Source organism: Sesamum indicum, linkage group LG4, assembly GCF_026168435.1.
Source record: "Sesamum indicum cultivar Baizhima isolate 11 linkage group LG4, ASM2616843v1, whole genome shotgun sequence".
NCBI classification, from domain to species: domain Eukaryota; kingdom Viridiplantae; phylum Streptophyta; class Magnoliopsida; order Lamiales; family Pedaliaceae; genus Sesamum; species Sesamum indicum.
In genome coordinates this window covers 19,487,490-19,504,449 of record NC_142660.1, presented here as the reverse complement: position 1 = coordinate 19,504,449, position 16,960 = coordinate 19,487,490, and the positions used below count along the sequence as shown (strand labels likewise).

Here is a 16,960-nt window from a genome sequence, read left to right as displayed (position 1 = left end):
GAATAGGAAGCAGTATCAGTTCCACGGCAAGGAGGACAATCTGCTATAAATAGGAGGTCCATACCCCCGCAGAGGGACGCCTTCACGCTGTAGAAACTCAACTACTGCTTTGATAATCTACTATCACCTTCATTTACTTAATCTATTCTTATTTCTCCAACATTACATCTCATTCTTCTAATATTTTTTCGTTATTTGAATTATTATTCTTCGAATCTAGTACTAACTTAAGCGTTGAGTGTTAACTTTTGTTTTGCAAGCTCTCTCTCTCTCTCTCAAAAACTTTCATTCGATTAGCCTAAATTCATCACCAAGATCCCAGAGATTTGTACTTGTGCTAAAACTGCACGCATCACTAATAGATAATTTAATAGAATTTTTCTTTTTAAATAAATATTCATCAAAATAGTATCATTGTTCAAATACTTTATATCTTGATTGCTACAGAGAAATTTATTGATGTTTTGATCGATTATTAAAACGTTAATGTAATGATATAATTACCACATCTATAAAAATTAATAAAAAAGATCCAAGTGGAACACATTAGTTTGAGAGGACTAAGTAAAAATTCACTCAGGCAAAAACAGCCAAAATACAACACAAGAATATACAATTAGCATATTTCTGAATAAGATAGACGATAAATTATTTCAAAATTGACTAGTTATCCCTTTGTTAGAGGTGTTCTATGAATGTCTGCGATCAAATGAATAGTAGCGACTTGAAAAATGAAAAGATTTGTACAAAATATACGTGTCTGTCACCACTTCGTGGTAAATCGTTGGACTGGTGCAGTAATGGTGCTCTCGCAGCCCAAGAAACAGATCCTAGGAAACATTCAACCTAGTTATACAACATTGTCCAGCAGAGCTTCATTCATTACCAGTAAACTACCTAGTAAAACATCTGCTTCCTGTAATAAGGAGGTATGCAGATCAAATGGATGCTGGCCTTGTTTCTTTTAGAAGTCGTTGTTTGAACAAAAACCGATGTCCTTTTTCAGGACTGTTCTACTTCATTATGTTACTTTGACGAAGCGAGGTTTAACTCATTTCTTTTGGAAAGTTATCATACCGATGAAAGCTATGGCGCGGAAAACTACACCAGCAAGAATGAGGAAAGTTAGACGAAGAGCCCAATTATGGACGTTATAGCCGTATTTTTGGAGCACGCCACAACGTGTTAGGAGCCACACACCATAGTACCTGTAATCAAATTGTATAATCAGTAAATCGGTTGGCTCAACATCGTCAAGGAAATTCGAGACTGTACAGGGTTCAACTATTTTTATCTTGCAATTTCCTAGTATAAGTTTGAGACGTACTCATGGAAAAAGGAGTAGCAGCATACCGTTCAGAATTTGCAATCACAAATGCTTCTAGTGCCCACTTCGGATAACAAAAGCTCGCTAAATCTTTCACAATTTTGCTTGCATTCAACTGAGTCGAAATGAGGGTCAAAACCACCGGAAGTAGTACCGAACACTACAGGAAAATCAGATGATATCTATTATGATAGTGGAAGCTCAAACTAATAACTGCTATGAAGAGAGGGTGTGTAGTTACCAGCTGGGAAGGGCCGGGGTCGAGGAAAATGGCCAATGCATAAGCTATACCAGTTACACAGTAAACGAGGCAGAGCAAGACAATATAGTTATACGCAAAGGACGATCTTGGATTGCTGAAGAAATAAAACATCGAGAGATAGACCATGGGCTTTATCAGTGTATTGAATAGGTCAACTGTGTCCTTGGACACAAAATGAGCCAGGCTGCTAATGCCAGAAGCACTTTCTCTCCAGTATTGTAACTTGTCCTGGGAAAATGACCTCAAAGCCGCAATCTTGCACAGCAAAGCTGAAATTTGCAAGTTAGATATAAAAGAAACAGTAAGAAACAAGTGGCGCAGCAAACCTATGCATCTCCCTCTATGTGTGTGTGTGAGAAGGAGGGCGATAGATAGATAGATAGATAGAGATAGATAGATAGATAGAGAGAGAGAGAGAGAGAGAGAGAGAGAAAGAGAGAGAGAGAGAGAGAGAGGGAGAGCGAGTAATACTCTACATGCAAACATCTTAACAGTTTAGTTCTCTTCTAGTTTGAGGATAAATGGTGCAAGCTTGAAGGTTTTTAACAAAGATAAGTGATGCATAATGAATGGATATCAGCTCAAGTATAACGAAACTGGAACATTTAGAAACTTACAGACAGCAATTATCGTATAGGTATAAGCAGCAAAACCGAAGGATGCCTCATTTGCTTTAGTAAGTGATCCCAAGCAGGCCCCAGCAATTAACAGGATGAGATAGTCTACTGCTTGTGTTTTCGCTTCTCGCATTCGCTGCTTACCAACCCTGAGGTTGTCATCATAGAGAGGAAATCAGAGACAAATTTTGCTGAGATAAAACAGTTAATATTTTAGCACAAGAAAGAGTACTGTTTGCAGTCAAAGTAACCAAAATGGTTTAAATCAAATACCAAATCAGAAGAGATTTGTAATTAGTGAGAGTTACAATTCACTCTTCTGGCTATGGTGAAGTTACAGAAACCACCTTACCATTCCAAACAATTAGACAAACAACCCATGTCAGTAGGTTCTTATGCATATAGACCGATAAACCCTATCATTTATATTGGCATCTCCTCAATCAAATGAAAACATCACCTAGAGCGGGTCTATCTGGAAATCAAATAATAGGGAAGATGTAATGTTAGCCATACTTGATGGATGTTAATGCAATTATCAGTTTTAATTGTATACCTTCCAAGGAAGTACTTGTACTGTAAGAAAATATTTGGGGTTCTTCGATACGACAAGTCAGCTGACTTCAGGAAGTTGTGTCTTATCATATCACGTTTTCTCTCCACATTAGCTTTAACATCTTGCCAGACTTCTCCAGCAAAGGACTGTTCCTCAGTAACGGAACCGGGAAAGTCGTAACCGTGGTCAATGTTTAATGTTGGCGTAGCAGTTGCAGAAGTATTAGCTCTCATATCTGGTGGAATAGGATAACCGTTATGTAGCATCCATCTAACAGGAAGTTCCGTGTAACTCACGCCGGAGCTTGAGCTTGTTTTAACCATCCCCTCCAAAATGTCAATAAAGTAATCTGGAGGATTGACACGCTCTGGAACAATGATGCCAAGACCAGCAAAGTATTCTTCAACTCTTTTCACCGGACCATGATAGACGGTGAGGCCCCCTTTTGCTAGGAGTATCAAATCATCAAACATCTGTAACAATGTATAGCTGGAAAGAAAGCACACAGCAAATTATCAAGGAAAGTGTAACTTGGAAGGCTGTCAGTGAAGGTAAAAAAGTATAGCTCAAATTTTAGTTCTGATTCCTTTAGCATAAAAATTCGTGTATCTCATCCTAGGTTTTCACATAAGTCATGCGGAAAGAAATTCCACTTCATAAATTGAATGTGCATTGTTCAATTCAATAAGGCCTAAAAATATAATCTTTGGGTGGTAACTATTACCTTGGTTGATGGACAACCATACAGATATTTACCCCCTCAAGAGCTTCTCGCCTAAGTGCTCTAAGAAGTAGCTGTGAAGATGAGCTGTCTAGCCCAGAAGTTGGTTCGTCCAAGAATAATAAAGATGGTTCCATTACTAACTCAAGACCAACATTAACTCGTTTCCTCTGGCCTCCAGAGATACCTCGCTTCTCCACTGTTCCAACTAAGGAACCCCGAATCGTCTGCAATCCCAAGTACTCGATAACCCTTTCAACGATGAGAAACTTGTCTGGCTTTGGTAAATCTGCAGACAGTCTTCAAAAGTTTAAAATGTAAATGCAGTTAATACAGAATTTCATGTTGTAGTCGTTTCAAACAGTAAAAGGTGGAAATGAAACAAAGATCTAGGACTCGAACATGATGAGGAAGTGCTTTTTGAGGTTATAGTCTTCTCTCAGTACAACATGATAACATTAATGAACAAAACACTTTATTGGCCTAAACACTCGTTCCAATAAGAAAAATTCATACACTGCACCTATTTTCTTTTTGCTTCTGTTTTGGAAAAATTTTGACATCACTCAGTAGTCATTTTCAATTACATGTCTAATGAACGACGACACCAAATGTGATTTCTCTGTTTCTCTATCTCTTCTATAAGATAAGGAAAAAAAATGAAGCTATTACAAAATAGGGGGAGATGGGAAAAGAGGATGTAGAAACATGTAACTCAGGCTCCCTTTGTAACTTCAGAACTCGCAGAATTTTGTATAATTTCCTTTGATTTTATATTTCTAGTCAAAAGTTATGCGTAATGCCCGCCAATTTTAGTAAATCATATTGGATTCACATCAAATACGAACTAAACATCACATACCTGCACCTTGCACTAAACCATAGATTTTCCTCCACAGTCAAGTTTCCATGCACAATATCATCTTGTGGCACAAAACCAATGATTTTTCTGTAGGAGTGAATCGAAACTGTCTTTCCGTTAATTAAAATCAAGCCGTTAACCGTGCATCCAACTGCTTTTCCAGCCAGAGCTGAAAGAAAAGTTGTTTTCCCAGCTCCTGATGGGCCCATGATAGCCGTAATGCGGCCAGGCCTTATCCTTCCAGTGACACACCTCAATAGATTTTTATGTTTGCCTTTCAGAGTGACAGTTAGGTCTCTGAAAGCAATCTCAATCAGAGGCCTTTTCCTAGTTTCTTTGTTTGTGGCCATTGAAATGACTCCTGAGAAGGTAAGGCTCTTATTTTGTTGCTGCTGAGCTTTCTCTTTCTCGAGTTGTGAATATGCATACTTAAAAATCTGACTATGAGTATGAATTTCTTTATCTTTTGAAGTTTTCTTTTTCATATTTTTGTTTCCAGAATCAAAAACCTCAAAGCTACTACTTTCATCTTCCTTCCCGTGTTTCATGTCCACATAATGGCTGGGTTCTGTACTCTTGCTTTCAGATGCAGAGGTTGATAGCTGAGAGACAGTTGACATAGACGGGTATAAATCATCTGTTGTTCCATTTTCTGCGTGATTCAATATCTTATCTTGTTCAGAATGTGTGACGTTCCTCTTAGAAAATTTGCCAGAAAATTGAGAGTGTAGTTCAATGGCATGCTTTTTAGCAGCTTCTTTTGCAGTTTTCCACCTTGCACGTGCTTGCGTCTTTTCCCTCACAGTTCTTGCAGCTGCTTCTCTGGATTTGGCATATCTCCTTTCTCGTGTAGTAAGAATTTGATCAGAACAGTTGTATATAATCAGCAGAAGAGTGCTTAATGCAGCCTGCAATTATTTGTGGTAGCATCAAATACCACAGCAGAAACAAAAAGGAGTTTATGCAAGAAAATAGGTGTAAGAAATGCTATATATCCAGTAATGGGGAACATGGGACTGACTTTCAAGGATGATTCATTGAATATCAAGAAATTATTCAATACCCAGAAGAAAGGAAAAGGCCCTTAGGAAATACGGCACCACTGTAACATTCTCATCTCAGAGACAAGTTTGCGGGTACTTATCCACAGTACCATCTGTATTCCAGTCATATATGAAAGACAGACAGGCAACATCATTTTCTTTGAAAGAACTACTTATAATATGAACCTGGAACTCTCTCAGGTCTACATGGAACCAACATAGCCAAAAGAAAAAAAAAAAAAAAAAAAAGAGGAAGATGAAAATGGGGAAAACAAGAGGATGTACATGATCACAAGCCAAAGGAATTGTAACCAGCTCTTGTAGTAAAGAATACAGATAGGACAACATACGATTAGCATAACTCCATACGCATGAATATTCTGACTTGCTGCTCTGGAGTCGCATGTAGTCAACTTGAAACATCCTATAAATTTATCAGACAATGAGAAAAATGTAGGGATAATTTCTCAAGATATCCACTCGCTAATAGACTATAACAAATTATGTCTTTTTAAATGCATAAGGAAAGAGTACAACAATATTTGAGCACTTTTACTCGGTTTATCCAAGAACTTACGTCTCTGATCCGTAGAACCCATTGGACAGTAGTTCCTGAGAATGTCAATGAGAAGTATTAACACTGAAACCTTGCGGGTCCAAAGTAAAAAATTAAAAGATAGTTTGACAGAGTTCTGCTGACAGAAAGTCGCTACCCGCTGCTACAAGCTATTCTCTCCGTACTTGTTGGACAGTAGGAACCAGCAGAACAGAATATCTCAGTACTTGTGTGGGCATCTGCCCAAATATTTGCACCACCACAAGTATGGTTTGGTTGTGCAGGTGGAAGTTGGTAACTATATCTGAAGAATTCCATGGATAAATATGTTATGCACATCATAGCATTGGGAAGAACAAAGATCAAAAAAGTGTTGTAACAGATGTTCAGACTTACGGTTCACATCTCGCTGTATCCTTATTCAGGGTAGCAAGTGGGCAGTAGGAACCCAATGGACAGGCTACAGAGTTCAAAGAAGATGATCAAAGATGACTTCAACTGTTGACGAGTGCGTTTTTCAGAATAAATCTCATTGCTCAATGCACATTGCAAGGGAATTAAAAAATAATAAGCACAAGTAGAAACAGATAGATAGATGCATAGTAGATCAAAAAGGGAAATCTATGTATCAATATGAAGACTAATAAGTGATGCCGAGAACAGCTAAGATTTTCATGAACTCGTCGTAGATGGATTTCCTAGACATCTGTAGACGTTCCAGCTAAGAAATGAGATAGAATAGATGTATTGACATTGGCAAGGATAACAACAAGGGGCCTGCGAGCAAACAAGGAACTCTTTTGGAGAATCTAAGTTAGGTAACCAGAATGCACTAGGGGTACTTGAACTTATGACCTATTAGGGCTCGTTCTTGTAGTACTTACACTCAAACTATTGTTATAAGGTTACCTTTCCCTATAAATTAGTGTAATTACAGACCATTAAAAGAACTTCATAGTTTCATCGCTTCTAAAATTAGAGATGGTATTGTTATGATTTTATGTTTCTTGAAACAGAAAATTGACATTCCATCACGTTTCTAAACATTTCAATCAATTAAACTGAATGGAGTGGAATGTATTATGTAAGCATTGTAAATTCGGACTGCGGTTTTAGTAATTTCATAAAGGGGTCATAGTTAGTAATTACATTAACTCTCATGGGAGTTCAATTTAATTAATCCTATTAAGGTGATTTAATTCACTAATTTCATATTTGTTTGTTAGCAAAATAGGCCTAGAAGTAGATCTCACTCGTGGAATGGATATACTCAAAATACCACACAAAGACTGTATATATAGGATGTAGCATCTTAAAGTTAATGCATTGAAAACTAAAAGTTACTCAAAGACTTACGTATCATGCAAGTGATACCGTACGGGCAGAAGAAACCTTCACAACAGGACTGGCAATCAGATCCTCTAGCCGGTATCTCTTGAGAATTCTTTAGGTCTACTGGCTCTTCCGTATCAGCGCTACACGCCCATCCTGGCTCACAACCTGGAACCCAATAGGAGGAATTACAGTTCCTGTTAGGCTTCAACCCCCCATTGTTCAAGCTATCAAAATACACTTCCACTTCTGCTGCTGTACATAACCGCCGAGTAACATCTGCCCAACAAGCAAGATATTCAGATGATGGATATTGGAGATGCTAAACTAATCACTGAACAGATCATAAGGAAGCTAGAATCACTGTCTTGAGGGGTTTGACTAGAAAACTAATCAACAGTTTTGAAGTCATCATGCTAAAATGATGAATTTGACTCCACAAAATCAGAACTTAGTCCATTTCCAATGTCGGTTCCAATCAAAATTCAGATCAAAACCTAACTAAAATTGGATTACTAAGAAGAATCACGGAGTCTCGTTTCACCATAGTAACATAAAATACTCCCCCTGCAATCTTGTCCTCGGCGAGCTGACCGTCACAACCTTTTCCAATCAAAACTTTACACTTATACAACAACATACAAACTCGAACCATCAACTAGACAAGTAAAATCCAACAACCTTTTTCCATGTCCCTAATGCACATTCTTTTTCTCTTGGAACCAAACAGAGAAAGGCACATTACCTCCAGTTTTGGACAAGCAAGCAGTCAAGAAACTCACATCCGAAGAATAATTGAAAGCTGTATTCCATTCAGCTTCCCTGAAAGAAAGAGAAAAGGAAAAGAATTAAACATAAGTAGCAACAACAATCAATAAACACAACCATCCCTCAAGATACCACCCCCTGACTCCTTCTTTTCCTTTTTCCCCATCAAATTTCAAGAAACAAAAGAAAAACATGATTAGACAAAAAGAGAAAATGGGAAAAGGGATTACGGATTCTCAATGCAATAGCTATAATCTTGGACGAGTTTACTGGAGAGAAGATCGGAGGTGAGATTTTCAAGCCTGCTGTAAGCTACTTGAGTGAGGAAATCAAGAGCGGCCGGGCTTTGCAACTGGGGTGGACTAAACTCATCCAATTGGCACAGCACTAACCGCAGGGAGCTGGATTGCAAGAACAAGAATATAACAATGCAGGTATAGGAAGTAAATGTGATAGTGGATGAGCCCAGCTTCCTCCTCATTCTTTTGCAGAGCCCGACAAACAAGAACTCTGAAATTTGACAGGCAAAACCCAATGTGGAGTGGTGGGGTGGGGTGGGGTGGGTGATGAAACCGAAGGTGGTGATGATTGAAAAGATTGAGAGAATTTTTAATGTAAACAACTGGGGGAGAGGTGGTCAGAATCTGCCATGTGGGGAGTTCTTTGAAATATAAGTTGAATAATATGCCTACAGTTGGTGTGTTTCTGCAATTGGAGGGAGTTCCCGTCGTCTTCGTACATCACATATTACTCTTATGTAAGAAAATTTATGTAATGGTCTTATTATTATTATTATTGTTATTATTATTATTATTAGGACAAATAGGATGAGATTTTTTTATATTTGATGTAATTATAATATTTTTTTGTTGTTAAAAAAATTACTAATATCTCCTTGATTTTAACAGCCGTTTAATAATTAGTTCAATCTAATAGTATTCGCTAGCTGTCCATCAATTTTTTGTGGTAAAGTGGTCAACATACCCTTGTGGAATATTAATTATAATTTTAACTATTTTAAAAATTTATGAAACTTTTTTATGAATTAATTGAACAGGTTGTTACAACTTTTCAGATTTTTCATACACCTCGTCCAATTTATTTACAAATTTTCGATTTTGGATAAAATAATTATAGCAATGACAAAATGAGGTATTTTATCAAACATCATGAGGTATTTATAATTTTTCAAATAATTAGGGATACTCAAAATTATGCCAAACTCCAAGAAAGCTCAGACAATCAGGGGGCATTCATAATATACTCTCTGATTTATGATCTGTTTACACAAATGACTCCTGTCTTTTGAATAATTATATGTAAAAAATACTAATATTATTTACACAAACCACCCATATTTTTTAAAAAGTTACAGATACATATTTCCAAAAACTTCAGTATCAGTACACCAACTATCTTACTTTTTTATTATAAAAAATAATTTCTGTAATTATACATAAAATATTGATAATTTGTATAAACAAATGAAATGAAACTATCCCTTATTATTGTTATTACTATTAAAGAATTATATGATCTCTTAACAAGTCCACAAACTTCAATATATATTGAAATCATAATCGTAAATTCCGAGTTTTATGTAATTTCTAATGGATTTCAAGATTAGATAAGAAAATAATTTGGGGGATTTAAACTGACATTGCTTAGTGTAAAATCTTGTGAAGACATTTAATATTAAATAATGTTTTCGATTTAATAGTTTAAATTTTAAATGAGATAGTCGTTTAACAGTCATACATCAAATTCTTTTTTGTATTAAAATAAAATTTGGGTGATTTTGATTTAGATACTGATGCCAGCCAAGACATGCTCCAATAATCCTTAAACTCGAGTCAAAACATGCTTCGAGGAATATAAAAAATTGGGTTAATTAAGTATATTTTACACCTCTAAATTAATCTGTGTAATATTTATTCTACTAATAAATATTTGAACAAGATGGCTCCTATATTATATAGATTTGTAGTACGAGGGACTTTTTTTTTTATTTTTATTTTGCATCTTAAATTGAATTGAATTTTTTAATTGAAAAATATACATAGTTTGATTAGAATAAAGCAAAATGTAATTAATTACTAAGTTACATAGTTTATTACAACCGAAAAAACTTTTAAGTAAAAAGTTATTATTAATGTTGTAATAAAATATTGCATTTGTTGTGTATGTAGTATATTGATTTATTATTTTATTTTTAATATAAATGCTGCATTTATTAAATATTTTTTATATATTGATTATGAATATATTTTTTCAATGAAAAAATAATTTGATGATTATTTAACGTAGAAAAATATTAATTTATATTGAGAATTATACGGTTATTTATGACATGAGACGCAATTTAGCTCAACCAATCAATTCAAGAAAGTAAGCGACATAGAGGAGACAAAAAGTAGTTAATATGAATGAAAGAATTAGGACAATTACACCGTTTCGGTAAGGTATGGATTAATTATATGTAGACTTTTTGTTGGTTGAAAAATTAGATTTTGTACTCTTGAATTTTTTTTTATTAAATAAATAGATTCATCCGTCAATCAGAATTCACAAAATTAACTAATATCATTAAAAAAAAATGAATGAAAGCTCATATTTATTCCCAACTGATTTATTACTGACTTCTTGCAAGTCAAACAGATCTTTTCTGACCAAACTACTTGTTCACACAACAAGGATACTATAGTCATAAACGATTTATTTGACCTGCAATAAGTTTGTAAGTCAATTGAAAGTAAATGTAAATTTTTATTTAATTTTTTTTATGTTATCAATTCTCATGAATATTATCAGTAAATAAATTTATTTTTTATTAATAACATTCATGAGAATTGAAGACATGGTGGAGTCACATAACCACCTATTCTTCCATTGTAGATTTAGCAAACGGTGCCTCAGCATTGTTCAGTGCATTGTACGGTTCTACTGGTCCAATAGGGATTGAGCAAGAGATATTGAATGGGGAGCGAGGAAGTGACGAGGGAAACACATCATCAATATAGGCTACCGTACCCTGCTTGGTTCGTGCGTCTACCATATTTGGAGGGAGAGGAACCTGAAACGATTTTAGCATGAGGAGAGGTCTCCGAGCGTAGTGGCTAACTTAATTGTGGAAGATGTATGTCAGCGTATACTCGATATTAAGTTGCCTAGATCTGTTAGTACGTATGCATTGTATCGAGTGTAGCGTATCCCCTTAGCCTGTCGAGGGAGACACCTGATGAGAAGTACTGTTGTACTATTATTCTTTTTTTTTTTTTTAATGAAACTTATCTTTTAAAAAAAATAAAAATAAATTTATTTTTTAAATAAAAATAAATATTAAAAGTATTAAATGTAATTTTTCAAATTTTGAGACGATGGCGATGTAATTATTACAAAGAATTGAGGTTAGGGAGAACAAGTGGTGGGAGTGCACGTCTTGATTGACGGATAAGACTTGCCGGCACGCTACTTTGCTTTTTGTCCAATTCCGATTCCAATTCCAAATGCCTCTAAATCATCACACACGCAATTAATAAAATCAATCTTTTTGGACAGAACACCAAAAGATTTTCTTGTTCCAAGTGTTTTTCGTTTGTTTCTGATGTCGGATAGCAGCTCAGGTTTCTCACTTGATATTATAACGGTTTAAGATTCAGATTCTCTGATTCTCTGAATTTGGAAGAATAAAAACAAAATTACATCATTTGTGAAATTTATCTCATTTTATATAATTTATATTACCATATTTTATTTTGATAGTTATTAAATAGGGAGTGAATTTACGAGGTTAAGTTTAAATACAAAAACAGATACCGTTGTTTATAAAAATTATAAGTACACGATTTTGATGATGTAGTTATAATTACAATTACATCTCCTACTCAGAAACAAAAACCTATACAAACACCTCTTGAGATACACTGCGCTAACACTCCTCATGAAAATGTACATGTAATTTTGTAAAGAGTAGTGGTATATTTCTATTTGAACCTTAAATAATGTGCTGAATTATCGATTAGAATATCGATATAACTATATATTATCATTTTTATTTATAAGAAAATAAAGCTCAATTAGTTTTTCCAATAATGATAATAATTGGGAAAAAAAGTAACATAAAATGGGGTATGTTGGTACAACAATTATGGGCTCAATATCGCAAAAAAAAAATATTCCTTACATTATAAAAATGACGACCTTATAAAAATTAAGTTATCATTATTTATCATAATTAAATAAAAAATTTCTAAAAACTTAAAATTTCATTATATAGTTGATTTAATATTTACCATGAACTTTTAGCTACGTTTGATGTTTTACGCTCGCTTGCAAAAAGGCTTATAGTTGTTGCATATTCGAGATTAATTAGTATTTGTCATAATTTTTTTTATTTTAGACATAGTAATTAATTAAGATAAAAAATTGTATTTCTTTTGGTGGTTTGAGAATATTTACAGTACAAAATGCAAAAGTTTACATATTTATGTAAAATATGAGATCATGAATTCAAGCCATGTCTAATGTTTAGGTACTTATTTCATTTTATGTAAAATTATGATAATTTACTGTGTAATATTGTATTATCATTTTCTATCAAAATAAAATTGATAGCGTTGTGCAATAACCACAATAATTGGGAGCAAATGTGACATAAAATGGATTATTTATTAAATTTAACTTACTTTGATAAATATATATATATACATTGATTATTACAATTATCATAATATGATTATAATTAATTTATTAAAGAGAGAGACTACTGATTTCTTGTCTGAATAGTGAGGTTGAGGTTTTACAATTAAAATTTTATAAGTTCAACTCTTATAAGCGTAGATATTAAGTCTACTTTTAACAGCACTATGTCGTTTCATTATTACATTGAATTTATTGATTGATTAAAATATATTGATGTATTGCGTATTGAATATCGTAACAAAAATATGTTGATTGGTTAAGAACTATCGATGTTTTTTCGGGGGGGGGGGGGGTGGAGACTGAACGTTGTAATAATAGTATGTTGATTGGTTTAGAAATATTAATATATTCAGAGGGGGAAGAGATACATAGAGAAAGATACTGAATGTTTTAATGACAATATTTTGATTGATTTAGAAGTATCAATGTATTTTTGGAGAGTAAGGATATTGTAATAATAATATATTGATTGTTTTGAAAAGGGAAAAATGCAAGGAACGTCCTTGTGATATCATAAATGAGCAAATTATCCCCTAATTAAAAATAAATAGTGATTTACCTCCCTATATTTTTTAAAATACAATAATTTACCCTCCTATACAACGAGGTAAATTGCTTCATTTTTAAAAGTATAGGATGATAAGTTGCTATATTTTTCTCATAAGGAAGTAATGTGCTCATTTTCAATATCACATAGGAAAATTTACTATTCACCCATTTTAAAAATATTGAGGCATTTTTGGTGGAGAGATATAGCAACATATTTAAATGAAGTTAGTTGGGATTGAATGTGCAAATGGCAAATAGAGACCAGACATTTGCCCACTTGTCTTTTCATTCATTAACTAACTCAGATACTTCCATTTCTACTCTTTGTGATATTTAGATTAGAAATCTATTCACTATGTTTGTTTTCATTTTCAAGCTATCTTCGGAACAAGTCAAAACATACTCAATGTTTGTCATTATTCAGAAACACCTTATCTAGGTGTTTTAAACTATTTTAACATAAATACATACATATATATACACATACATATATATAAAACATATATGATTTGACAATGAATAGTAATTTTTGTCTCCCAAAACACAACATTAAACATACAATACTTATTTTAAATTATCTCCAAAAACAAATCCAAACATGTATACTATCTCTAAAACAGACTTATTTATCTTTGTTTTTCTCTTTCTATCTCCACAAAACACAACAAAACGAATCCAAACATTATGATTTTGTTTTCTCTTCTCTCCTTTTCTTTTATTTGAGAATAATTAGTCAAATCTAAATAATTATATAATGATTATTCTTTTATTTATAATAAAATTTTTAATTTATCATGAATAATAGATAAATTACATAGTCAATATAATTCACTCACTATATAATTTTTATCTGAGCTCAACAAAATCAATTTTCAGAAATAAATTTGACTGGATAACTAAGAATCAAGAGAAATAAAATTAATAAAAAACTCGTCTTTTAATGTTATACTAATTGATAATTCTTTCTTTTATTAGTTTCAAATATTTGATTGGATAAAATAAAATTATATAACTTATAGAATATTAGTAACGACAACTTCAGAATTAAAAGGATCAAAACTTTGTTAAAATCTTAAAAATAAATCGAGAACTTATCTATTTTTACTACATTGAACTTGGATAGTGATAATATTATCAAATTGTGGAATCCTTCATCGTTGCGATGGATATGAAAACATGCTGTCACAACGAGGCATTCGGCACGACGCTTGGGACGCTCAGCCCCGATGACCCGTTGAGACTTGAGACAGTGCCAATCGCACTTGTCTTGCAAGACTAATACCTCAAGATAAAGAGTAGACCACGCCATTCTGTCTAAAAACATGACAAAAGACCAAAGACCAAATAAAGGAAAGAATGGAACTACAAGTCTACGTACAATGGTATCAACTCAGGATCCGCCTGTAACCGAGATTTGAAAAAACAAAAAAATGGGCACGTCATTTGCAGCTTGCAATCCCAGGCCTCACTATACAATGAATCCTCCAATCGAGGTGTGGTCACAAGCACAGTACGGCTTCACCCATGCACTCCCCAAAACTGACATGCACATACCAGTCCAATCAGTGTCATATGTAAGAAGAGATTGTGAACGATTGCCATCTAAATTTATCTTTCCTTTTAAACTTGCACAAGTAGATTTACAGAAACAGGCCCTAATTAAAATTGTATTTATCAGTTAACAGTTAACAGGCCCTAATTCTATAAGCACATTTTTTGAAACTTTTATTAGATAATTTTTAATATCTTATAATCTCTCAAATATGTTATAAAATGTTGTAAAAAGTTTATAAGGTGATACAAACACCCTCTTGGTCGGCAGGTCATTTTTGGTATGGAACAAATTTCCAGTCTCAATCTAAGGGCTAATAAATATGGGGTGCAAGCCAAATTAATTAATCCAAAGTTGGTAGATACATCATCAAGTCCAATTGAGGAAAGATTTATATATATATATAAAAAAAAAAAACATATTTTCCCTGGAGAATAAATAAGGGTAAATCATATAAAATAGTTGAAATACATATTTAATATCACTTTCATCGTTGAAACTAAATTCATGAATTTACCATATGTATAGTTTAAAAAATTTGTTCGTGGTAGTCATGAAATCACTTTTCTACAAATATTTGACGAATTTTGTAATTATTTAAAAAGAACATTAAGATTAGGAAGTACTTGGTTTTAAAGAATTATTTTTGTGTATATATTAAGCTTATCTAATAAACTCTTTATGTAAAAAGTTTACTAAACACTTTATAAATAAAGACAAATTATATTGACACTCCCTGAGATTACATCTATATATGTAAAATATTTTATATTATTTACAAAATTACAATCAAACCATTTGGTCCATGGGCAAAAGAATTCCACGATACAGGTCAAAGGAGACACCAGCCGTAATAGATTCCAAAATAGAAGAATTTTCATGAACATTCCAGTTAAGGCGGAGTATGGGAGTAGGATTCGCAACCAACTAGGTCTCCCTCATCTCTTTAAGCAGACCTTCTATCATTTCTAGCTGTTTTTTCATTAGGCATGTACTTCTCCACGGGAACAGAAACGAAGCTCTCTTCCAGTTTGGCAATTATCCAAGGTTCCAGAACAAAGAAATCTTGGCCTTTCGTTTGCCAGCGTCACCTTTCAAGGTCCTGCTATCCTTCTTTGCAAGGGCAGTGGTCGTAGGTTCATAAATCGAGATTCCCTTGGTAGCCAAGGAGTTGAGGTGAAGCTCATCACCATCATCATCCGCCTGATCAGAATCATCAGCCCCTAATAGTTTTCTCTTACGTCTAGTAGAGATACCAACAGTGGGAGGATTTCCCCCCCAACCTTTAGCAATAGCCTCGATTCGAGCCACAACAGCAGTAGAGGGTACCGGGGATGTAGTAAAGCAGTTAGATAAAAAAAGCAACGTCCTCAGAATCACTTACACCACAATAACAGGACGCGATGGAGTAGGGCCTTGGGAAGAAGATACTTGTAGATGATGGCGAGCACCCATTTGAAGACTACGCGAAGCCATCACAATGTTTGTTGAGACAAGCGAACCAGAGGTCAGTAAGCAGAATGAGAAAACAAGACCAATATCAAAAAAAGAGAGGAAGAAATATACCAATATATGAGCATCCAAACCAAAAGAACTTGAAGACAAGCCAACTACAGAGAAAACTTTCTCGATCATGATAACCCTATAATCATACTTATACTCAAGAATTCTTTCCCTGAAGAAGGTAGCAACCCATGAAATAGGCCCCACAGGGTCTAGGGAAGGTTTGGTCAGTCGCCACTTATCAATGTTCCAAGTCGAGGACCTCGAGATTGGGCATCAATAGTCCTACTGAGACTTGCACTAAGTATTGCATTCATTGGATGAGTACCGCGTTTCATCGACAACAGACGTTTGACGTTTATGCAATTTCAGTAGGTTAGTTGACAAGGCTATTAACTCACTGGACTGATTCGTGGGGATCGTTATATGGAAGCGTTAGAGGCTTGGTCAATATCACTTGAGTCCCCAGCTCCGATAGTATGGAAAAAGTCCTCAAACTTAAGGAATCACTGCAGTCACGTGCATGCAATGACTGTATCTTGGTTTTGTGCGAGAGGTGATTATGTCTCAAACATGTCATCTTAAGCCTTGTCCGGTGCAGTCAAAGCATG

The 16,960-nt window shown here is 34.2% G+C and overlaps 1 protein-coding gene across 1 annotated transcript; it reads right to left on the bottom strand.

The window, feature by feature from the left end:
* Positions 1-696: 696 nt before the first annotated feature.
* On the bottom strand, positions 697-8,755 carry LOC105161326 (ABC transporter G family member 28). The gene is made up of 14 exons (XM_011078973.3): positions 8,275-8,755; positions 8,022-8,098; positions 7,301-7,555; positions 6,341-6,404; positions 6,102-6,248; positions 5,966-6,000; positions 5,739-5,812; positions 4,346-5,253; positions 3,487-3,783; positions 2,763-3,251; positions 2,207-2,355; positions 1,569-1,858; positions 1,354-1,487; positions 697-1,208 (listed from the first exon to the last, which is right to left on the bottom strand). Exons 1-14 carry the CDS (start codon positions 8,523-8,525, stop codon positions 1,052-1,054), a joined length of 3,327 nt encoding a protein of 1,108 aa, XP_011077275.1. The 5' UTR covers positions 8,526-8,755; the 3' UTR covers positions 697-1,051.
* Between the last annotated feature and the right edge of the window lie 8,205 nt (positions 8,756-16,960).